Source organism: Cucumis sativus, chromosome 5, assembly GCF_000004075.3.
Source record: "Cucumis sativus cultivar 9930 chromosome 5, Cucumber_9930_V3, whole genome shotgun sequence".
NCBI classification, from domain to species: Eukaryota; Viridiplantae; Streptophyta; class Magnoliopsida; order Cucurbitales; family Cucurbitaceae; genus Cucumis; species Cucumis sativus.
Genome location: NC_026659.2, coordinates 28200016 through 28225939, shown reverse-complemented (window position 1 = coordinate 28225939; position 25924 = coordinate 28200016). Strand labels below are relative to the sequence as shown.

The 25924-nt window shown below is 31.8% G+C and overlaps 1 protein-coding gene and 1 long non-coding RNA gene across 6 annotated transcripts; one reads left to right on the top strand and one right to left on the bottom strand.

The window, feature by feature from the left end:
- The first annotated feature begins 5677 nt into the window (after positions 1–5677).
- LOC101218961 (protein ROS1A) lies at positions 5678–21451 on the top strand. Of its 3 annotated transcripts, none has more exons than XM_011657540.2 (21): positions 5680–5904; positions 6273–6355; positions 7194–7380; positions 7745–9889; positions 9970–10305; positions 10956–11046; positions 11156–12557; positions 12658–12737; positions 12827–12911; positions 12999–13090; positions 13161–13229; positions 13343–13379; positions 13508–13590; positions 13868–14287; positions 14760–14796; positions 14874–14931; positions 15120–15259; positions 15352–15417; positions 17002–17116; positions 17198–17236; positions 21055–21451. In XM_011657540.2, exons 3-21 carry the CDS (start codon positions 7257–7259, stop codon positions 21168–21170), a joined length of 5535 nt encoding a protein of 1844 aa, XP_011655842.1. In that variant the 5' UTR covers positions 5680–5904; positions 6273–6355; positions 7194–7256; the 3' UTR covers positions 21171–21451. The 3 variants fall into 3 exon arrangements, with proteins under 3 accessions (XP_011655846.1, XP_011655842.1, XP_011655844.1); XM_011657542.2 differs by having other exon boundaries at positions 5685–5904; positions 6212–6355; XM_011657544.2 differs by lacking the exons at positions 14760–14796; positions 14874–14931; positions 15120–15259; ... (2 more) ...; positions 17198–17236; positions 21055–21451 and having other exon boundaries at positions 5678–5904; positions 13863–14090.
- Positions 14305–25102, bottom strand: LOC105435594. 3 transcript variants are annotated; one of them, XR_004216767.1, is made up of 5 exons: positions 24856–25102; positions 21691–21749; positions 15083–20708; positions 14890–15003; positions 14305–14664 (listed from the first exon to the last, which is right to left on the bottom strand). It is a non-coding gene; the product is annotated as an uncharacterized LOC105435594 (long non-coding RNA). The 3 variants fall into 3 exon arrangements; XR_004216766.1 differs by having other exon boundaries at positions 21691–25102; XR_969637.2 differs by having other exon boundaries at positions 15083–21749; positions 24856–25086.
- Positions 25103–25924: the final 822 nt, after the last annotated feature.

The following is a 25924-nucleotide window of genomic DNA, read 5'->3' as shown; positions in this document are numbered from 1 at the left end:
GCAGCAAAATTAAACGACTAGTTGATTTCTTTCTCTAATTTTCTTTTTCCTTTTTGAGTTCCATACAAATTGAGAGATTCAACTAATTATTATTTGTTGATAATCAATTGAGTTATACTTAAATTAACTATTATTTATTTATTTATTTATCAATCATGATTATTGTCCTTTAAGTAATTTGCTATTTAGTTCAACCAACTACCATCCCATTATTTTAACTAAAAAAGAAATATAAGAAGAAAAAGTCAGTCCATTCTCCCAACCATTTGTTGCCAAAGAGGCCTATCTCCATGAGCAACTTGAATTTAAAAAACAATAATAATAAATAAATAAATGATCAAGATATTTTCTACAAGTTTGATTGGTTATTGTTTATTTTTGATTGGCCTATCTCTACAAGACTTGACATGATGCAATTGGATTTTCCATCAAATATAAAACTAAAATTTACCACTCATTTTATGATAATTTCCATTTGAATTAAATACAATTTCGTGTGTGTGTATAAAACAAAATAAGAGGAAAAAGGGTGAATGTTTTGAAATATTAACCCAAAATTTATATGTTGAACGTTTAAGGGTTATTATTAGACATCCAAACTAATGAAATTATGATTTTGATACTGAAGGAGTGGGTGTAAATTTTTTAATAAAAATGATATAAATTTCTTTAATTGATTATTATCCCATTAAATTTTTATTTAGTTTGATAGTTGTTGGTGATTATGATACGAAAAGTATAACCAACCTCTATTGTACACAAGAAAGATAAAGTTAAAAAGAAAACAAACTAAATATATTTTTACAAGTTTAGTTTTCAGTAATTAATGTTTATTGAAGTTAGAGTTTGATAAAGATTATTGAATCAATTCATTTTAGTTTTTGCATCTTAATCTCTATCAACTTTTTACTATTAACTATATTGGTAGGTTCTCTACAGATTGTTTAATATATTAAATTTAATCTTATACCATAAAAATGCCATTATCAATTTTTTTTCTAAACAAAGAAAAATATATTCTTCACAAAATTTAAGTCTAAAAGTTTGTAAAAGTTTTACGCATTTAAAGAGAACAATGTCAATCAAAAACTCACTTTTTGATGGTAAAAGTGGGGACATATAAAAATAATCTCTAACTTTAATTTATATCGATTTGTTATCGTCTCAAGTTATTATCTTGTTTGATGTATTTAAGGATAAGTGACTTTTTAAATTAATATTACGTTAAATAGAATATTATTATTATTATCATCATCATCATCTATTTTATTAGTTGAAATATTATTATCTCAAACTCACTTATCCTTATTTTACTTATCATCATCATCATTTTTCAACAATGTCATCTAAAATATTATCATCTATTTTATTATTATTATTTTTGACCAAAGTAAAATATTATTATTATTATCATCAAGTAATCTCAAACTCTAAAATCAAACATCAATCCATTATCTATTAATAAAATATTAGTTGAAAATTTTATAATACTTATTTCATTTTAATTGAAAAATTCTTAAATATTCTACTTTGGTCAAAAAGCATACAAAAGCTAGATATTTAAACCACGGTCGTCATCAATTTTTCAACAATGTCATCTAATACAAACAGAATATAGCTTTTTTAAGTCGATTACTTTTGACGAGTAGAAATCTTCAAATACACACGTGTTCGAGGTCACAAGGTTCAAATAACATATAATAATTGTCAATTATAAAATTTTAATCCTCAATTAGACTCACAACTCCACTCCACTATTTATGTTTAATTCAAATAACCACACATGTTTATAGAAAGAGAAAATTGTTCACATTTTACTTTTTTTCTTTTTTTTGCTAATATAATATATAGAAATGACTTATTAATTATATATGTCTATAAAAAAAAAAAGTCCACACTTTACATATTCTAGAGTAAAAATAAATCTACTGTTTATTTATTTACTTTTTCCCTTTTTTTTCTAAGATAATTAATATAATGAAGGATTATTTTTTAAAATAAAAAATAAAAAATAAATTAAAATATTTACCAACTATAACAAAATTTTGGATCTATAAATGATAGTCATCGGTAGATTTCTATATTATAGCATAAAAGTTACTATCATAATTTAAAAAATTTGAAATAGTTTGTAAGTATTTCATAAAATTTGTTAATTTTGAATTTTTTTTATAATATTAATCTTATTAGACTTTTTAAAATAAATAAATGAATAAATGGGGATTAATAAATGAAGAACACTGTGAGAAAAGGAAGGGAAGGCATCAATCACATGATGGACGACTTTAAGGAAGGTCGTTACTGTGGATTTGTCCGCACCGAACGCCCACCCTATACGTTCAGCGCATTGGGACCAAAGCATGTGGAAATCATGTTAAACTCGTTGCTAACATTTCCATTTTTTCTCGAGGGGGACCATTTTTGTACGCTATACGCGCAAATAATAATAATTAAATAAATAAAGATTAACCTTTTTTCATCCACCCAAAAGTTTTTATTATTGCCTTCCATTTTATTTATTTTTTACGTATGTATTTAACAGAGCTTTAAAAAAAAATTATTTACGGTGCAAATATTTTGTAAAATATTTTATTTTTTATAATTTTTACTTAGAATAATTTCTAAAATAGTAAAAAAGAAAAAATTTATATATTTGTCAAATTCTCAATATATAAAAAAGGTGTAGCTGTTGTTTTTTTAATTTTGTTGTCATCTAATATCTCATTTTTCTTTTATTTATATATTTATAGAATTTTTGTAAATTTTCTTTTATTGTTTTATTTATATATTTTTTCTAAAATAAAAAAATTTAACAAACTATTTAAACTACATCCAACAAAATTATAAAAGATAAAATTTATTACGGTTATGTATGTTTTTTTTATTTATGAAATGTGTATATACTGTGTCATATTTTTTACGATTTTTCTTTATTTTCCTTTTTACGTTCCCCTTACTCCGATGGCCCCTTTCTCTGCTTCTTTCATTGCACCATTGACCCTTTTTTCCCTCCCCATTTTATTGCTCTTTAATGTTTTCTTTATCTTTTCTCCTCACCTTTAAGTTTATTATTATTATTTTTTGTATTATTGAAGTTAAAGAATTTTAATATTTGAAATATTATATATAAATAATAGAGTGAAATTTCAAACTTATAATTTAAATTGAGTGGTTCATGGGCGTACCTTTTGGTATATACCTATATATATATATATATAATACATTGTTGCATCTTAGATTACATTCAATTTTTTGCTAACTCTTTATAAAGTTGATTGCATTCATAGCTGAATTATATGCTGTGGTTTGATACTTTCTTTTTTAAATTATATTTTGTTAATATTTTTATTGCAGAAAATGTATAGGGATGATTGTAGCTTGATCTTTACTGTAAAGTAATACTTTGGAATATATTGCCTAACAATAAAAGAATGTCAACGTGAATGTGTCTCACTTGGTATAATGTTTGTATTGTTGACTGTAATATTTGAAATTCGATTTATCACTGAAATGCTTGTAAAAGTAAAATAAATAAAACTTGATTTAATAGTTGAAATTAAAACTAAAACTTTGTATTGACTAGTTCGTTCGTGGCTTGTGTATAATCTAACCGGTTCCAAGTTGATTTTCGGCCAACAAATCCTTGTGTGTTTATTCATGAAAAATAAAATTGAGGATAACCCCTTTTTTACCATGAAAATTGTTCGGAGACCAAAATAGATAAAAGTGAAAGATCAATCAAAACAAAAATAGTGTTTAGTTTGATAATAAAGTGTATATATGTATATATAAATAGGTACTAACTATTATTTAAAATGACTAATGCTTGGATGCATCTGTTTTCATATATATATCGTAGCTCTCATCATATAAAAAATGTAAAAAGAGGAAAATCACCGCCAACGACTTATGATCGATTGTATAAAGATAGATGTTCGAGATGAATTTAAGTATTTTTCTTTTAAAATATTGAATACATATTATTTGTGAGTTTTATAATTTCAGAAATATTTATTGAATAAATTGAGTTTCATTCGTAAACCAATAAAAAATAGAATGACTATTTTCTTATAACTTTGCGCTCCAAATACAAATTTCAACTTCATAACTCTAGTGTATAATCTTTAAATTTTATAACTTCAAACTCAATACTCCAACACCACATATATATATATTAAACATATTAATTTCAACCTCTATTAAAATCTATTAAACTATTTAAAATTGTTAAAACACAAAAATTATTATATTATTGTTTAATTTGCTTCCATTTTTAGTAAAAAGAATATAAAGAGTGTATAGATCTAGAGGTTGATGTTATTATATATATATAAAAGATAGGTAAAGAATATAAAGTTAGAAAGACTCGAGCCCTTGTGTACCTATATTAAATTCCTTTATATATATACAACGCACACATACATATACATGTACCTATATATTTATATATAAGGCATGTATGGTTATTTACTAGTTGTCTTCTTCATAAGGGATGTACTTGTAACGTTTTTTATACAATATATATTTTTAAATTCGGCAACAAATATATGAAATGCTAGTAATTATAATTATAAACTTTGATAAAAATATTTTTTTTACTTCATTTAGAAACTAACTTCTACAAGAGATGAGATCAAACTCTCCCATTTCTAACCATGTAACTATTTACAAAACATAGCATAAAATTCGTTAAACTATCTCTAGTTTATTTGAAAATTCTATTATATATTTTGTAATTATTTTATTTTACGTGTTAACTTCCGACAATTTTCCTATTATTTATTAGTTATTTTCTTTATAAGGATGTACAACTTTTACACCCAATTGTAATTTTTATTTATATAATAAACAAATATTTTTCTTTGTATAAATTCATATCAAACAAGAAATACAAGGCGTGTTAATAATTTTTGTTCCAAATTAAAAAAATTTCCATATACTTGTTTAAATTGTCATAAAAAGTTGATTTGAAAAAAATCAAATGGTAAAAGATTAGAAATGGGTGAATTTATAATACAAATAACTTTTTGATATAATTCACATATCTATTTTATCCGTATAGTAAAGATAACAATACAAAACCACGTATCCATTGTTACTTGAGGTTTAAAAGATGAGGATGAGACATATACATGTATCGATTTAAACTCAACTTTTATAAATGAAAATATTTAATTTTCAATTATAATTTTTTTAGTTAGGAATAGTTCATCCATCAACTTTTATTTATTTACTTTTTAAAATTCACATTTGAAAAAATTTACTACACATAAAAATCCATCCAATAAAACTTATTTTGATTCAACTAAAAAAAGTTATTTTTTTAAAATAAAACAATAAAATTTAGAAATTTAATCACATTAGGAGTTTTTGCCCCATATTTATTGAATGAAATCTAAAAGATAGTGTCAATTAATACACTTTAAATTGATATAATTCTTTACTTAAAAAATAGATACAACAATTAACTCATAGTTTTAATTGATATAACATGGTTAATTAATTTTCCTCCAAATTAACAATATTCGTTAAAAAAAAAAAAATAGTTTCAGCACATTAGACTCGACCGGATCGAACCGATAAAGAACCGGTTTCGCACCAAAACCAAGAAAAAGCCGCTAACGCTGACTCCAATGACCGAATCAGAAGTGAAGTATTTCTTTTTCTTACTTTTAATTAAGCGTCCCTGGTCCATCTCTCTTTCTCTTTCTCTCTCTTCCTCTCTCTCTCTCTCTCTCTCTCTCCTGGAAACTCAAGCTAACAACGTAACTCTCTCTTCCCTTTCTCTTTCCATCAGCATTTGGCATTTGATCGAACAAGAAACTCGTTTGCAGTACGGAGTTGCTTATGGGAGCTAATTACAGAATAACAAGCATTGGATCGGTGAGGAAATTGTCAAAAGAGGTAATTCGAATTCATCTTTGACTCACTCTCTCTCATCTATTGTGTTAATGGAACGCAAGAATATCAGAATTAGGGCTCAAATTGAGGTCTCATTATTTTATACTGTATGTTTCTGTTATCTGCTTGGATGATTCGGTTGAAGCTCGGCTAATTTCTGTAATTCTCCGGTGTTCTTCTATTTTTCTTCTTCTTTCTCTCTGATTGGAGCATTTCAGCCATTGGTGTGTACTTTGACCACTGGCTGCGAATAATTTGATATTCAGTCGAACTGGATTTGTTATGTCATTTACAATTTCGGTTCCTTTAGAAATAATCGAAGTAGATGCTATGGAGGAGGTTGATCCGGAGCTCACTTTGACGTTTTTCAGGGGATGAATCTTGTAAATTTGGTTGTGTATATAGAATAAACGCACAATTGGAAGGGATTGAAGCAGAGCTGAACAAATTCAAGGTGCATATTTCTAATTGAATAGCTCTCTTGACTCTGAGTGTGCAGTTTTGATCATTTGATTGTTTCTAACTTATTGAACATTGAAATGAATTATTTATGGAGTTCTAGTCTTCTACTCGGCTTTCGTAGAGCGTAAATTGTTCTGTCATTGTTATCTGTAACCAGAGGATTGCTTCCTCGGCATAACTTCATATAGCGATATTAATATTTGATTTCGAATTTCTTTTGAAGTTATCTTCTATAACTTTATTTGAAGTGCGTTTTAAATATTAATGCCGACTGTTCTGAGATACTAGCTTGTTTAAGTCAAAGTTTACCGTAAAATTTTCCTTTCTCTTCGATTTTTTCAAAAATCATTCAGAATTTCATATTTATAATGAAGCTTTCATGTGCCAAGGCACTTGAACAAATCTGCAATATAATCCTATTCGAGTAATCTATGTTCTCTCAATAGCTGCAGTAGTAAACTGGCCTAGAAGATTAACATTATTGAGCTGCCTCTTTTTTCTTCTCTATTTTCTTTTTAGAAATTATTTTTGGAGCGAGCATAAATTATAAATCTGATTTTATTATAGTAATGAGTTTCTCCTAGGAAGAATTTTCCACTTCCATCTCTTATCTACAATTTCATAATGTTATTTCTACACGAAAATGGAGGAAACATAATCTACCACCGCAAGTTTGAACTTAACAGTCGGCTCGAGAAATATACTTTGTTTAAGTTGAGGTGTTTTTTCGAATGTGTTTCATAGCTTTCATCTTTGTTGAAGATTGGTTTATAATTTGCGTGTTTTAATCTTATGCCTTACAAGAAGAAATGGTGCGTTTATTTTGGCAGCTTGGCTCCAAGCAATTTGGATAATTGCCTTAATGTTCGTTGCATGCGTTGAAAAAACTGAACATGAATTCTCAAGTTAACAGCAGTGGGGATTTCTATGCGGGAAATTTATTGCTTAGAAACCAAAATATTTATTCAGGTTCGAGGCCATCTACTAACAACAGCTTCGCCCAGCATGTACTCACATGTAAGTTGACAAATTATCTTTGTAATTATTTCAAGTCATATTTATATATTCAGTAAATTACAAATTGATGTCAAACAATAGCTTTTTCCCATCTCAATGATTCTGTACATAAAACCATACACACTCATTCGAGAAATCTTTATTGCTTATGTTTCAATATAAAGACCTGCTCCAGGATAGCGTGAGTAACATAATATGATCTTGAAAATGGTGATTCTGTTCGTTAATTTAGACTTACTTACTCTCATCCTTATCCATAACCAAGTGAGTTTTACACTGTAATTGGCTGAAATGATGCTTGGGTAATCTTGTTTCTTATTTCACAATTGATGAGTAATGAAATTGTGTTCTGTGAATCTTCCAGATGGACTCCCAATGTTTCAACCCAACTATAACTTGAACCCAGTATCGATGACACAAACCAACCAGATTTTTACCAACTCAGTCCATACAACACCACCTGTCTCATCGAATGTGGAAAGTGTTGCATATAATCAGGTCTCCACACCATCTTTTCTAGTAAGAGATGAAAGTTCATGTTTCAGAAAGAATGCGGACGACTTCATCAGAATGTTTCAAGATGAAGCTCCTCGTCAACACTGTGACGAACTTCTACAAAGCATTGTGGAATCGTCATGTGTTGGCAATTCTACTCCGTTCAAGGGAGTGGAATCATCATGTGTTGGCAATTCTACTCCATTCAAGGGAACGAAAGACTTCGTGAAGCAGAAAGATCTAGAAATTGATCTCAACAGGACACCAGAGCAGAGACCACCAAAAAGAAGACAGCATACTCCCACGGTATTCTCAGGAGAAAGGTTTACGGATTTACTTAATCTTCCATTGGATGGAAATTTAAGCCTTTACGAAGAAACACAGGAGAATTTTGTCACAGTTCCACTAGATGAAGCAACTCAGAAACGACATGATGAACTATTGAAAGATCTCACAGATACATTATCTGCAGCCATTTCTGAACCAACGAAGGAAGTGGAAAAGGGCAGCGATCAAGCAATTGATCTTAACAAGACACCAGAGCAGAAGACACCTAAGCGAAGAAAACATAGGCCCAAGGTTATAAAGGAAGGAAAACCCAAAAAGTCTCCTAAGCCTGTGACTCCGAAGATTTCCAAGGAAACTCCATCAGGAAAGAGAAAATATGTACGGAAGAAAAACATCAAAGAAGCTACTACTCCACCTGCGAATGTTGTGGAGATTAAAGATTCGAACACTGCAACTAAAACAAAATCTTGCCGGAGAGTAATACATTTTGAGATGGAAAAAACTGGAGATGAGGAGCAGGAAAAGAAGCAAAATGAGAAGGATGTTTCAGAAGAAAACATGGGGAACTTTTGTTTCATGACGAGACCAAACGTTCCAGACTTCTGCTCTCAAAGTACTAGTGTCTGTGGAACAAGTCAAGATGTTCATGACAGTACTCAGCTAGGACCAATGGTGGCTGAAAATGTTCGACCTACAATACCAAGTAACCCTACTCATATGAATCACATGACGACCTCTCACATCTTGCAATCTGAAAGGGAGGCAGCTGAAGTCCCACTAAACAAATCAGGATACAACAAAGCCGAAAATTGGCTCAATGTTCTTAGAATTTTACATCAGGGAAGAGCAAATCAATATCAAACTGGATTCAGTAACGGATACGCACCTGTTCAGCAAAATATCTGTGCAGAAGATATGCAGCAATTTGCGAATCAAGCTAAAAGGAATACTTATTATAAGGAGGTGATGGGGATCAACTCTGGATATTGTCAAACAGTTCCAAATCATCAGTCCAATATCAATGAAGCAAGGGGCTCAAAGAGAGGCCGCCCGCTTACAACTTATCCAACACAGCCGTGCTCGATTACTACACTGGACTCTTCAATGACGTGTCAAGAGGTGCGCCAAATAGGTGAGTTCCAGAGACAAGGCAGCAATATAAACATAGGACCCTTAGAAAATCCTGGGAAGAAATTTGAGTCTGGACTCTATGCAACTCTCCATAAAAGATATTCTACTATCCAATCAAATGAGGGTTGCTCAAGCCACCTCAATACAATTGGGTGCAATCCTACCAATTCTGTTGGCTTTACTGCAGAAATGAAGCAGGCCATGCTCAATGGTCATCATATTAGAAGTAACCAAATCACAGCGAAAGAAATTATTGGTGACAGGCATATTCACTCAGTAGTCCATGAAAACCATTTTCAAAGGCAACAAGTCTCTCACAATCTGCATCCAGCAGTAGATAGGACGTCTGTGGCCTCTGGGTTGAATAAGGTCGCCAGCTATCGCTCATTGATGACTGGTGACAAATGCAACATGATCCAACCATTTCCGCATCCGAAAGCCCCAGAACAAGGATATGCATGCAGACAATCTGATAATAGTATACTGACAGTAAGGCAAGCTTACCAACCCATGATATCAGGTTCGCTAGCAACAAATGAAGTACACAAACAAGGCTACTCGTTTGGCTTTCAGAAATTCCCTGCTAAAACAACAAGTAAGTATATTTGATTCTTCAGATGTGGAATTCGAACGTTCCGTCAAGGTACTAACTACAGCCTCTTAACATTGGTGTAGGTCTGCTAGAAAATGAGATTCTACACAAAATGAAGCGTCTCAGTCTTAATGACCATGAAGTAAGCATCAGGTCGGAACAGAATGCTATTGTTCCATATAAAGGAAATGGTGCAGTAGTTCCATATGTGGAGTCTGAATATTTGAGGAAACGAAAGGCACGACCTAGAGTTGACATCGACCCAGAGACGGAGAGAATATGGAATTTATTAATGGGTAAGGAAGGAAGCGAGGGCATTGAAAGTCATGAGAAAGACAAGGAGAAATGGTGGGAAGAGGAACGGAAAGTTTTTCGTGGACGAGCTGATTCATTCATTGCAAGGATGCATCTCGTGCAAGGTTCATTTCTTATATCTTCCTATCAAACTGCTTAAATCTCGGAAGGGAACGACACTGAGTTTTCTTACTTGAAATTTCTATTTATTAAATGTCTGATTAAAAAAATAAAACCAAAACGAACATTGCACAAGGAGGGTTAAACAGAATCAGCCGTTCTAATTATAGAGGGAAAAACCCAAATGTTTTTATCAGTTATTTTCTTGAATTTCAATCGCGTGACTTCAAATTTTGTTACAGAAAAGGTTTATTAGAATTTATTTGTGTATATATTTTAAATCAAATTTCTAGTTCCTTTGTATAGGCAGAAAATGAGTGTTTTGAAACGATTGAAAAAATGTGTAACGTGCCAATAAATAGACCAATTAATTTAGTTTATTTCTACTTTTTTTTAGTTGAAATATGCGATGAGGTTTCAAATTTCTGAACGCTTCGTCAAAAGGACATGCTTAAGTTGGCTCTTTTTTTCGTTATGCTGCCTTTTAAAAAAATCAATATAGTTAAGTTAACCATATAAAACCTTAAGCGGCCAGAAGTATTTCAGTTCCAAGTTTACACGTTTCTTGTAATTACGAGAGTTAAGAGAGAACTATTCTTGAATATTTGTGGTCAATGTATATACATATAACAAAATTCTCTTGTGCTCTTACCAGGAGATAGAAGATTCTCACGATGGAAAGGATCAGTTGTGGACTCAGTTATTGGGGTTTTCCTTACTCAAAATGTTTCAGATCACCTTTCAAGGTAGACTTATCATTTCGGTTAGAACTCTAGATCAAGGATTCAAGATTGTCTTTGAACCAAAGTTATAAACAAGTGGATCACATTTTCATTTTCATCTCTTTCTGTACAGCTCTGCCTTCATGTCTTTAGCAGCACGATTTCCAGTAAAATCTGCTAGCAACTTGCGAACTCAGGGTGAAGTTGAAACGAGCATAGTGGCCAACGAGTCAGCAGCTTGTGTACTGTATCCTGCAGAGTCTATAAGATGGCATGTTCAGGAACTATCCGTGCCAAGGTTTGAGATGCCCCAGACTTCAATAAACCATCAAAATCAAATTGCAAATTCGGGAACTGAAAAAATTTTCACGGAGCTAGGTGGTCAAATTGTGGAGGAAGAAGTCATATCCTCACAAGATTCCTTTGACTCTACAATTACACAAGGTACTGCAGGGGCCAGATCATGCTCTGGATCCAACTCAGAGGCAGAAGAACCCATCGTTAGTTACAATTCTAGCAGCACTCATTATTCAAATTTCACAGACATCAAACAAATGGAGACAACCGCCACAATACAAAAATCCTTCAGTGACTTGAATAGAAGTTCAGTTTCTGATGAAGTCTCAGAACATAAACACTGGCAATTACCAGATGGAAAACAAGGTTCACTAACATCAGAATGGAATGAGATTGACAATCTTAGCGGCCATTCCTTAATTAATTTCCTTGTAAATATTGAAAACCAACCAAAGCAAGTGCCAGATGCTCCTTCAAACAATCAGTTGCACATTACCCCCGACTGTGGGGTATTGGAGGTAGAAGGCCGTGAAGCATTTAGCGAAGAGAGCACATCTTCAGGGCCGTCGATAGTATCTGGATGCTCTACAGAAAAGAATATGACTTTTCATAGGTTAAACATTGGAGCTCTTGAACAAAGACTGGATAAAACCAGTGCTGAAGATAATGTACAAGCAAGATCACATGAAACAACCAGGATGGAGCATAGTGAATCTGTCAGTGAGCACTCAGTGCACCTGCAGGGTAATGGTATTCAATTTAGATCTCATTGTGAATATAATCTTCATGGAAAGTATGAACCATGTGAGAGGAACAATACTTCCCCGGTAGAAAGTGTGTCCGTTACGAATCCACCCCCGGAATTAGATACACCAGCCGAGAAAAGTGCCGTCTCAAATGTCGTTCATGTGCATGCTCACACAGAAAAGTTGCTGCCTGGAAAGGGAAATCTAATAAACTTTTCAAATAATGAGGCCCATTCTCTATCTCAGGCACATAATGAGGGAAATATTAGCCCTTCGAAAGCAAAAAGAAGAAAGGTCAATAGTGAGAAAAAGGGTGGAATGGATTGGGATAGTTTGAGAAAGCAGGTGGAAGCGAATGGACAAATAAAAGAAAAGGGAAAGGATGCCATGGATTCAATAGACTATGAAGCAATCAGACTTGCCGACGTTCGTGAAATTTCAAATGCTATCAAGGAACGAGGAATGAACAACATGCTAGCTGAACGAATTAAGGTATGTGCAAGCAATTAAAGTTTTTGAAGGCCCACTTTTACTTAAACCGGGAAAACCAGTTGGTAACGGCTACTCTTTCTATCATAAAATAATGTTGCAGGAGTTTTTGAATCGTCTGGTAACGGATCATGGGAGCATTGATCTTGAATGGTTAAGAGATGTACCACCAGACAAAGCAAAGTATGGATATTAAATTTTTGTATTGAAACAGGCGATTTATTTTTTTGATTTATATTTATATAATATAAATAAACGTATCTCTGCTGTAGGGATTATCTACTTAGTGTACGAGGATTGGGTTTGAAAAGTGTGGAGTGTGTTCGTCTATTAACACTTCATCATCTGGCTTTCCCTGTATGCTTTCTCGCAAACAACCAATCATTTATTCAAAAGCTTAATGGAGAGGCTTCTAATATCCATCTTAAATTGCTTTCTACCTAGGTTGACACAAATGTTGGAAGAATAGCTGTTCGGCTTGGATGGGTCCCTCTCCAACCATTACCCGAGTCACTTCAATTACACCTTCTAGAACTGTAAGTAGCAGTGGACTGATGAAACTGTCAGTTTTCAGTATTGTAATCTTCTAACCTTCACTCTGTGTAGGTATCCAGTGCTGGAGTCCATTCAAAAATATCTGTGGCCAAGATTATGCAAACTTGATCAACGAACGCTGTAACCTCTCCATACATTCATTATTTATGTTTGATGACCAAAATAACAAAAAATTGAAATTGATTTCCTTTGAATTCAATTTAAGGTTATAACTGACCAAGTGTATTGCACAGGTATGAACTCCACTACCAGTTGATTACATTTGGAAAGGTGAGTTGTAGCACCCGAATATTTAGTATATCATTGCCGTTATTTTTGTAGACTGTAGGAATTGGTCTTTTTTAAAGTACAACTAGCATATGCTTAATGTAACTATTGATCTGTAATTGTGGCGTCAGGTATTCTGCACAAAGAGCAAGCCAAATTGCAATGCATGTCCTATGAGAGGAGAGTGCAAACACTTCGCAAGTGCTTTCGCAAGGTTTGTCAATTTCTTTGGTATTGTACGCATAGACCATCACGTGTACACTGACCATTGGAAACTGACTTTCATATAGAACTACAAACTAATCTAGGTATATAGACAGAAACTAGTATCACATAATATCAAAAGAGAACAGGATAAAGGCAAGAGGAACTTCTTTTATAGCATGAAAGTTCAAAGTGCGATAAATTCTGTTCATAAATATTGTCCACTCGTGTGTCTATAGGCTTGCCTTCTCAACTCTTAACTAAAACATGAACTGTATTTAGTGCAGTGCCCGACTTGCTCTGCCAGCACCTGATGAAAAGGGCATTGTGGCTTCAACCAATCCCATGTCCACAGAGAAGCAGCCACCTATAGTCACGAATCCTTTGCCAATTCTTCCTCCTGAAGGAAGCACTTACGCGGAAAATACTTCAGGCCCCAGCAAATGTGAGCCAATAGTTGAAGTACCGGCGACACCGGAACCTGAGCCTAATGAGATAACTGAAAGTGACATTGAAGATGCTTTTTATGAGGATCCTGATGAAATTCCTACCATCAAACTCAGCATGGAAGAGTTCAAAACAACTTTACAACACTACATCCCAGAAGGCGACATGTCCAAAGCTTTAGTTGCCTTGAACCCAGAAGCTGCCTTTATCCCAACGCCAAAATTGAAGAATGTGAGCAGGCTACGGACAGAGCATCAAGTGTAAGTTTTTTGTCTCGTTTGTTCAATCTTTTTTAGTATAAACCACGGAGTCGATGAATTAAGAAAGTCACCATAACAAACACAACTTCAATAGAAGCAATAAGATTATAACAAACTAGCAGACTTTGCAAACTTACTGGGAATTTGGTTAAAAAGAAACAACAGAATCTTTTCAGGGAGGAGTAGTCTTGAGACGAGAATTGGGAGAACATTAGATTTAATACCTCGTCATGCTCTTTATTTCCCAACTTTTTCGTAGCTATGCATTAGGCTTTGATCCTTTTGAATTTGAGTCCCTTCTCGTAGTTGGTGGGCTCCATTTGTTGTATTGCGTTTTTAGTATGTGTTGTTCGTTCTTTCATTTTTCTCAATGGAACCTTGGTTTCGAATTAAAAGAAAAAAAATTAAAAACAAAATAAAATAACCAGACGATGTAATTCACTCTATAACTCAAGTATTTATCTAAATGCAGGTATGAGCTTCCAGATTCACATCCTCTCCTGAGAGAGGTAATATTTTCATTTTAGTTTGATACAAACACACATAACGCACTAGAATTGCAACATTTACTCATTTAAACATACAGATGGATAGACGAGAACCTGATGATCCAAGCCCGTATCTTCTTGCGATATGGACTCCCGGTAAGCAGCAGTCAATCTGTTCTATGAACCAATGATTTTCTGTTCCCTTTCCCCTTTTTCCATTTCGGTAATCTAGAAGGACAGTCAACCATCAAATTTTCATCGTTCATGGAAACTAACGGTTTTAAGTAGAAAAGGAGAGAACTATTACCATCAACAGCAATTTAAAAATTTCTATGTCTCTCCAGGTGAAACGGCAAACTCGATTCAACCGCCAGAACAAAGTTGTGGGTCTCAAGACCCAAACAGACTCTGCAATGAAATAACATGTTTCACATGCAATAGTAGAAGAGAAGCGAATTCACAAACAGTCAGAGGAACGTTACTGGTAAACTACAAAGAACACGAACTTGATTCGATACGATGAGAGGCTTTTAGTCTCTTAAACTATTTTTACGTCTCTCTCTTGCAAAATTACAGGTACCTTGTAGAACTGCAATGCGAGGAAGTTTTCCACTCAATGGAACATATTTCCAAGTAAACGAAGTAAGTCGCTTCTAACACCTATCATTATTGGCTGAGAAATAGATAGTCGATAGAAAATCCATAACGTTTTCATATTGGTTAATTATGATCTTTAATGCTCTCTCTCTTTTTTCCTTTCCTTTTTCCAAAAAGGAAATCTTTGGTGACTTTTTTTCTCCCTTTTCTTTTCTCCTTTTTGAAAAATGAAATCTTCAATGCTCTCTTTGTTTCCCAAAAATGACTGCTTGAATTTGAAATCTTTATATTATTTATAATAAAAAATCGGAGATGATTTCTTTTATTTTTTTTATAACTATTGGTCTTCTGATTTTTAAAAAAACATAAACCAACAGATATTTTAATCTTTATACACCATATTTGACAACTAACTTAAGTTTCCTTTTGCAAAGTTGGATAGCATCAGAAAAAGCAAAATAGATGTCGAGGTAGTAAAGTAAAAGTTTATTAGATAGACAAAACTTGGGACAAATCAATGTGAAATTGTAACGGCATTTAATAGTTTGTCTCGCACGATTTTAAAAAAAGGGTGATGATTTTACAAGACAAAACCTATTAAACGCCGTTTTGGACGATTTCCCAAAAAGAATCATAGAGAGAAGAACTACAGAAAGAGTATAAATCTTAGAGAGAATATTAGTTAAAATGAAAGACATGTTAGAAAAAAGTTGAAGTCTGAGAAATATGTTCACGAGACCATGAAGTAAGAAGAATAACGAAATATTAGAGAAAAGCATAAAAAAACCAATAAAATTTTGGATAAGAGTAGTAATTAGAGTGTTTTTTTTAATAAAACAAAACAAAGTTTCATTGAGATTATGAAGAAAGACCAATACTAATAAGTACCAGCTAACTCTGATGGGAGAGAGAAAATTAAAAGAAAGAATATTGATTACAGTTAGAGAATAAAGATATGTATAAAAAAAATAAAAGCTTAGAGGGTGAAAAGTTAAAAGGTGAGGTATGTGTTAAATAGAGAATATTAGGGAAGGAAAGAAAGAAAGAAAAAATATCGTTAAATAGAGACTGTTAAATAGAGAGTATTAGGGAAGGAAAGAAAGAAAAAATATCGTTAAATAGAGACTGTTAAATAGAGAGTATTAGGGAAGGAAAGAAAGAAAAAATATCTTTAAAGTTGAAAAGAAAAATTAGGGATAAACATTAGAGGGCAAACGATATGGTTAGAGAGTTAAAGAAAAAAGAAAGGCAAATTAGAAACCATAGGAAGTTCTACAGTGGCGAAAAGGTTTAGGAAGAAAGTGAAAAAAGAAAAAGGTAAAAGTGGCCGATACAGGATTTTAGAGAGAACTTTTATAGGAAGAGAATCATTTGGAAAAATTACAACATATATTATCTCTCTTTTTTTAAAGAAAATTTATTGATAAATCTATTGTTAGAGAGAGAGAACGCGACACGTTAGAGTGAAAGTTATTAAAATTAATTTTTTTAAAAAAGGATTACACATACACACACAAGATTTTTTTATACTCAGAATTTCCAGGATGAAAAAAAAAGTGTTTTAACCTCATGATAACATAATCGTTACTGCATAATTTCTCTTTTTTAACTTTTTCCCCAAAATCACAGATGTTTGCAGATCATGAATCTAGTATGAAACCTATTGATGTTCCAAGAAAATGGCTATGGAACTTGCCTAGACGAACTGTCTACTTCGGAACATCAGTATCAACAATATTTAAGGGTAAGAATGAGCAAAATTCAAAGATTATACTTCAAACCCAAACGAAAATATTACTTATGTACGAATTTTTCTTGCAACTAGGCCTTGTGACGGAGGAGATTCAGCAATGCTTTTGGAGAGGTATGTATTTTCTTTATTTACCAAAATTCTTGCGTTGGATTTTTCTACCGTCTGCGAGTTATGGTCTTAATTTTAAAGCTAGTGTGATATTAAAACATAAAATCCACTTAAGTAACTGAGCCCTTTTAAGTTAGAGTTTTTAAAAAATGGAATAAACCCCCATTATCACAAAATCCATGCATTGTTCAGAAATGATTTAATATTTGATCTGCATTTCACATTTTGAGAAATTTAAAATAATATATATTATCGAGAATTGAGAAGCTTTTTGGATCCAATTTAATGGTTCTTTGTTTGATTTCAACGACATTGAGAACCTCATTTTTCCGCCAAATTTCTAGAGCCAAAACTAAGAAAGAAAATACTCTATCGAATAAGATTTAATTTTTCAGTTTTGAAATTTGTACTTTTTAGTTTTAAAAAACTGAGCTTCAGTAAAACACTCCTGAAACTATAATACGGGCCATTTATACGGAAATTAAAATTTGAAATTAGAATGTTCATTTACTCTTCACAACCCCAAGACTTGTTCACCAAAATGTTATCAAAGGTTAATCCATGGTCGAACGATTGAAAAATACAAAGGGAAATATTGGTTGTTATTTTAATAGAAAATGACAATTTCACGAACGGATATATTTTATCACCTACACTAAACTCTAAAAATGTTTGCCTACTTGTTTTTAAAAGAACAACGAATATATTTCCTTTTCGTGAATATTATATACCATGAAACTTACATGCTTTTAGCACTCGCGTATTGACTAAGAGAATTTCGCATTCTGAGTCATAGCCATCTCATCTCATATTTTACTTCGTTTTTCATTTTCAAAATAGTATTCGTGTTTTGCTATGTTATACTTCCTATTTTACAAATAGATACAAATTTCAAAAACAAAAAATAGAAAAAAAATCTCAAAGGATCATACTCTTTCCGTTGGGATATGTGTCTAATAAAAGGGTTTTTTAAAAAACTTCTACCCAAGTTTTATACAGTTCACTCCTTAAAATGATATTTAGTTTACAGAGATTGTCTATTTGAATCCAATCTCGATTTTTAAAATATATAATAACATTAAACTGTTTGGTAACCTTTTTAGTTTCTTTTTTTTTTTTTAGTAATTAATTCATTTTTTTATTTTTAAAACAAGACATCTCTTTTTTTAATAATGACTAAATTTGAAAATAGAAAAAGAAAGTTTTCATTTAAATCAGATGCCAGCCATATATGTTTTTTGTTTTAAACAAAAAATTTAAAAATATAGAAAATAAAGGATAAAAACAATGCTTTTAAAGATGACTAGATTACACATAACTCTTTATTTTAAGAAAGTTACAAGCTTTACAGTTTCAAAGATCAGAGTCTCATCTACTAACCATTTTAATTACTTGATTTAATTTGTTTGTTTTTTAGATTATATTTTCTAATTTTTGTTTATAAAGATGTGTTTGGTAACTCATTTAATTTTGATTTTTATATAAACAAATTGAATTTTTTTTTAAAACAAAAATTAATTTTAAATGTTTTATTTAAAAAACAAAGTAAATCTGTTCACAAGCACAACTATTTCTTAAAAGTTAATATTTGAAAAAACATTAAAACAAATAGATTACCAAATACACTCTTACTTTCTAAACATTCCTTCTCAGGTAAGTTTTAGATTCACAAATTTATTATTTGAAATTAACAGTTATATAAATACACACATTGAAATAGTTGATTGAAATTTTAATCATAAAAAAATATTTACCACTATCGTTTATCCAAAATTATTATTATTTACCCGTTTAATTATTCTTTAAAAAGTTTAACTAGATCAGTTTTCAAAAAGGTTTTCAGAAAACAAATTTAAAAACGAGGAAAAGCTTATCGTACGTAGTGTATATACATTTTAAGACTCGATAACAAATCTAGTTTTCTGTTTTTCAAAAACAAAAAGTAAATAACAAATCTAGTTTTCTATTTTCCTAAAAAATTTCTTTATCATTTTCATATTGCTTCCATAACCTTAAAAACATATTTCTTGTTTAAAAAACTAAAAATTGATTTAAGTACCAGACACCTGTTTTTTAAAAATTAATTTTAAAAAACAAAACAAAATAACAAATGAATTACCATTACCTTTTCAAACGATAGGCTTATCGTTTGAAAAGAGATGTTCTCGATATTTTACCGAGCTTAAATTTCCAATCCACCCTGCCATTGACAAATATAAGTAAACATGTAGAAAAAAATAAAACAGGAGAAAAAAACCAAGTACAACGAAGAATTTATAAAGTGATCAGTTATTGAAAAATAGCTATCTGTTTTATTGTAATCTGGAGGAAGCTTAGAAGCTTAAGCGGTATTCACAAAATTCTGAGAAAGACCCCCTTGGACATGTTCACAAAATTTGGAGGATTTTTTTTGTGTGTGTGTGTGCAAAACAAAAGATATTGTATTAAAAATATAGCTTGTTATATTTTAAGATGTAATGTATTAGAAAACAAATCAAAACCACATATTATACCCTAGTCAAAACCTTTTCCTTTTTAATTTTGAAAATTCCTTGTTATAATTACCATAGCCATGAATTCTTTTAAGTTAATATTTGATAACATGAATATTAATATGATAAAATATAACATTTGTATCACAATGAACTTACCTAAAGTACCTAATTGCTTTCATCGTAAAGATGATCTTTTGCAAAAAAAATTAGAATAGACCCTACTTTATAGAGCAAATAGTGTGAAGCATTCCTGTCTTATATAGCCTACGTTAATTGGGTAACTCTTCAAAGAGGCTTAAGAGTCCAAATAACTTCTAATAGTAAATATGAAGGAGAAATGGTTTATGTAGCTATGGGGATGTCATCAAAATTTTAAGTTCTAATTGCAAATTTTTGTTTTTGTGATTTAAAAGTTAAACTAAATCGACTTTCTCCATAGGGACTGGACTAAATTGGTGATTTTAACAATTGAAAAATGATAAGAGTATAGTACAATACCTTTCGAATGTGCAAATTGCAGATTGTGTCTATATGTAAACTCCTGTTTTGAGTCTACTTCCTTGCCTCTGCTTTTCATTTTATCGAATTGTTCCTAAATAAAGGGAAATTGCTTCCAAGAGTTCTCAGAAATTTAGAAATCCAATAAGATTTAGGACACCAAAGATAGGAATTCTGCACCTCACACTGATTAGTGAATTTTTTTTCTATTTGCCCTCATAACGTGACTTGTCGACATGCTAATGGTGAGCTCTTCTTTCTTGTTATTTAGAAGAAACATTGAAAGGAATTAATACTAAAATTGGAAAGATGATCACCTTGATAAATGGGGTTATTAACTCCCTAATATAACAAGCTTCTGATTATCCTTTCTTGTTATGTAGAAGAAACACAAAGGAGTTTATACTAAAATTGAGAAAATGATCACCTTGATAAATGAGGTTATTAACTCCCTAAACTACCAAGCTTCTGATCATCCGTACCTGTGGAGAAAAGAAAAACAAGAATGAAAAAAAAAAAACAAGTTACGGAATTTTGCATCCTATATATGAATATCAAATGGTACATTAGTGTTTCGTCTTTAAATTTTTCATTGCTCCCAGCTACGGCACAATAGTAAAATAGACAGTACGAAAGAACAATCCACTTAATAATGAGATCATTGCGAGATGGGTACATAGAATATCTAACCATCCTTATTGTGCATTTAAGTAGGACTATCATCCATACTGTTGAGATCTGGGTCCATCCTATCAACAATGATTAAGTCTGTAACTATATTCCCATTTGAATGTCGGATCACAAGCTAAATTTTGAGAAATATTGCAGGGTTTGTTTGTGTAAGAGGATTTGATCAGAAAACCCGAGCACCCCGACCTCTGATTGCAAGATTGCACTTTCCAGCAAGCAAGCTAGCCAAGGTGAAAAATGGACAAACAGAATAACCGACTTTTTCTTATGCAAAAAGGCAGAAGGTAAGGTAAGGGAAAGAGCAACAGAAAGGATAACTGACTGCTAAAGAAGATTTTCGACTAACCTATTGTTCTAGATTTTTAATTATTCTTGGTCTAACGTGGAATGCAATCACTGCATGTTAGCCAAGCGGCAGAGGAAAAAATCACCAAATTGAAATTTTAGAATCCATAAGTGAGATGTAGTCTCTACCCTATTGATAATTCTTATGATTATTCTCAATTCATGCTCGAAACAGAGCCCATTCTTCAAATCTTCCCAGCGTCTAACATTTTTTCAGTCATTGTTATACTTTTTGTGATTTACTTACTCAGTATTTGTATGGTCAAAAGTTGAAAAAAATTGCATCTATCACCGAAAGAAAAAGAAATGCAAAATCAACGTCAATTGCATAATTATTAAATTCAGCGTAAAGATTATAGTGAAGACTTGAATCCAGATATCACCAAAATGAAAACGCTAAAGCAATAGCCATGGAATAAACTTATGTACCTCATCTCAATGATACAGGGTCAAGTGTACCACCCAACGCTGCAAGATATGGTCAACAACTATGCAACAGGATATAATAAAAATAAACTTTCTAAAATTTGAAAGAAAAAAAAAAGATTAAATTGGCAGACAAACAACGATGAGTAAAAGACAACAAACCAAAAGACTATATCGGATAAAATGCCAGTACATAATCAATGTATAACACTAGCAGTAACCAACAATCATCTATTTAATACCACATATTCAATTAAACCCTGGAGGCTACTTGCGTCGACAGACTTTAATAGATAAAAGAATAACAAATCCATGATCAAAAAGAGGAAAGATAGTCAAATTGAAGATACAGTTTAAGCACTAAAGTTATGCACGAAGTAAACCTTTAAGCAAGAAACAATAAACAAAGCAAACACAAACGAGAAAAATAAATCAAAGAGAAAGGACAGAACGAGAGGAGTCGAGAAGCTACAGCACGGTTGCACCGGATAGGTAGAAATAGCTAAAGAAAAGCCCCATCATAAAGTACTCCCATTGTAGTAGTATCAGGGTTGGCAACAAGGTCGGGTTGGGGAGTCAGGGTAAGGATCAGGTCTTCGCAGAGAAAATTTTACCATCGTTCTTTTTCTTATTATTTTTATTTAAAATAAATTTAAATTTAAATTAACAAAAACAATTATTTTAAAAATTATTTTGTTTCAAGTTTTAAATAATTCAATTAGCATGTTGATGAACAAGAATACAAACTACAAAATTTCCCAAAATGAATAAAGGAAACAAGCCCAATATATAAATATTTTAAACCATTGTTTTGCATACCTACATTTTTAAAGGAAGAAATGACCTTCAAATCTTTAGCCACAGAAAGAAAGAAAAAGAAAAAGAAAAGTCTATAGTTCTTTTTGCTACAGTTCTGATATGCAAAGTGTAGTATCAATAAAATGATGAGCCTGATACCTGCTGCAATCAACCTCTCATAACATAGCTTTCTTTTATTAGAGACCATGATGTCGATTTTTTTTGCATAATCAGCCAGCACTTATCATATGAACAACAATATTTCGGTTCTCTAATTTCAAAAGATAATTTGGAAGTTCTAGTCATGTTTTGAAAGCAATATAAGTACAATGAACACTTTCAACCTCGACTGCATTTCCTATGAACCTAGATGAGTCAGGATTTTGGGTGTAAAATCAGTGTTTGATCTTATATAAATTCACTCAGCGAAGGTTAATGTAAATATGACTATTGCACATGTTACCCAAACGCATAGATTGTACAAGCATTTTTCAAGCTAGATTTACCACATATATCACAAACAAAAGTACATAAGTAAGATCATATCACTGCCATACTCATCAATAACAAACAAAAGAGTCTCATTTATATTGGTAAACCTACATAAACGTGAATCTTTTATCACAAGTGATGACATAAAATAACTACTAAAGATATTCAGTAAATCAAAAGTGTTCACTCAAATACTTGTGTAAAAAGTTTAAACAGAATGGATGCAACAGTATTAAACAAGGTAGGCACACAAACTGACAGGAGATCAGCCATAAGATGAAGTGCGTAATGAATATTAATTAAAAATAAACACTACAAAAAAGACATCCATGAAACTAATTTATTAAGCTTATGGATTCAGCAAACTTTTCATTTTCTAATGTTCAACATTTCCTACACAGAAACAAGAGAAAAAAATGGTAAAAGAAACCATCCGTTGACTACATATATTTATCAGTGAAATGTTCAAAGGAGTCAGAAACCTAAAAAACAAATTGCAAAAAGGCTCACACTCACAGCTTGGCTATGATCATTGAAGAACGAAATGACAGTATTATATTTACTTGACTACTTGAAAAGAAATGAGAGAATCGAAGATGAAAATGAAAAAGATCGGCAATGGTGTGAATTGAAGGAGAAAAGCAATTTGGTAGTCAAGGCATGTATATGGATCTCATTAAGATACATGTTCAAGTGCGATTGACATTGTTGACACAATATGAGATGTCCAAATGTGCGCCTTACTTGCAAGCATGTGTAGGTGTATAGATTACAAGTGTAACCTTAAGAAAATAGACTGTGGCTGTGCATATCTTCTGCGTAAATTTTAAGATGTATATGCATGCTCAACAATGAATCTTAACCAACTAACAATAAGCAGCCAATTACGTTAGGTGATTCTGATTTATGAGACGCCAAAAACAAATTGATACTTGAGAGAATGACAGCCATGCGTGCTGTATAATCATCCACACAGATGTTAGGTTTCCAAGAAGGTTCTTGCGTGGCAAGTCCAAAGTAGATAATCAAAACCAAGATCAACACGGAAATCAGCCAAATATTTGTAGATCTTTTACTAATTTATGTTAAAGCCTGAACGCAAGTACTTCATAACCAACAGTTACTTTTACAACAAACTAAATTCACACTTAAAATATGAATTAGAGTACTCTGATGGCTCTTGTGGATGCGAATCGTACGATAGAGAAATAAAAAGATGAATAGGAGAAATTGTTACACGAATACCTCAAGGCTTCAGCTCAGAAATGAGGTATGAAAATTGAGGCAAGATTTACACGATAACAATGAATCTTCGCTTCATCTCCACTACTTCTTACTTCAAGCATCAAACAAGCGTTTTATGGAAAGATTACTCTATTCTTTTTTCTTTACGATGTCTTCCAAAAAGGATTCATAAATTTGCGCATTCTTCCATTGAGATTTAACAACATTTCTCAAACGTTCATAGCCATACAGCAAACAGTACACTCATAAAACACTTTCAACAGCAAAAAAAAGGAACTCAAAGCGAGGTCTCGATCGTCCAGAACGATCAGATTAGTTAAATCAAAGCTCTGGAAGAGATTAAAACTGAATAATCCAAAAAAAATCCAGTCGTGAAGAAAACGAATAAAAGCTACGCCAGAAAGAGAAACAGAACACGACGTTTCCTCATTCCAGATCGTACGGACACTTACATACAGCATCTACAACCACGATTTCTCCGGATACGAACGAGAAGGTTCCGGGAAAAAGAAGAAACAGATACAAAAACAACAAACGGAGAAACATAAATCACGGAAACCTAGGGTTTTTCAATCGAATAACGAGTTCTGCTTCGAGCAGAAGAAGAACAGAATCTAAAATGTTAGAGCGCACCTGTGAATGATCCCGTCTTGTATCGTAAGAATCCGAAGTAGTCATCAACGGATTGCTGAGAGTCTGCCGATGACATATCCGAAGAGACGGAGAAAAACCGCGCTGGCCAGAAACGAGAAGTTTCTAAATATGGAGAGCTCTTTTCGAGGGACGAGTTTCGCGCCTCTTTGTCTTTGCAAGTTCCCTCCTAACTATATTTAAGCGCTGGAGTGCATGCCTTTTCGGTGAAACGTGGGGAAACAAGATCACTTTTCTTCCTTGAAATTGGGTATGCGAGAACAAACAAAATATTAAAAATTTTAAATTTTGGACTATGATCAATCCACTAGAAAATGTTGGATTAATGCCAAATATAAATCATCTAAATTAATTTGGTTTTAATCATTTCTCATAAAGGGTTAAGTGTATTTTTAGAATTTGTTTTTTAAAAAATGTATAGTTTTAGAATAAATAATTTTGTCATTCATCATTTTCTTTATTTCCTAAAATATTGTTATGGTGCGAACATAATAAATAAATATTTTCAACTATGCTAGTTTGCATATAAAAATGTTGAAACGTCACACTTCAACTTTATGACTTAAAAAGGAAGTCAACTACCTAAACTATATATGCAATATAAAGATAAGATAAATGGAAGGTATTTGAAGCATATAATCAATATTTAATGGATTTTTTTTGTTTAAATTTATGATAGAGTCAAATCTAGTTTTCATGAGTTCTGTATTCCAATATTGACGAGAAATTGTCATGTTCAACGTAATAAGTTTACATGGTGTGGAGTACATACATGCACGAGCGGATCGGGACTAATTGATTATTATTTGTAATATACATATATATGTATATGTATGTTTATATTCTTTTTGAAAAATTAAAATGTGCAACAATTGTTGTGTGTCTTTTTCTTCACAACATACATTGAAAAATGGTTTCAAATCTTTCCTGAAAACAGATTGTTGGTAAATTATGATGTGACAATAGCAAATATGCACTTTTATATTCTTCCTTTTGTTGCCAAATTATTAATAAGTTGTTAATGATATATAAATAAATAATATAGATTAAT

Bases quoted from the DNA above. Each gene is read 5' to 3' on its own strand.
- LOC101218961 (XM_011657540.2), top strand. From the start codon at position 7,257: ATGAATTCTCAAGTTAACAGCAGTGGGGATTTCTATGCGGGAAATTTA. The intron at 12,912-12,998 runs GTATGCTTTCTC...CTTTCTACCTAG, and splicing joins TTCATCATCTGGCTTTCCCT to GTTGACACAAATGTTGGAAG. The intron at 17,237-21,054 runs GTATGTATTTTC...GAAATATTGCAG, and splicing joins TCAGCAATGCTTTTGGAGAG to GGTTTGTTTGTGTAAGAGGA.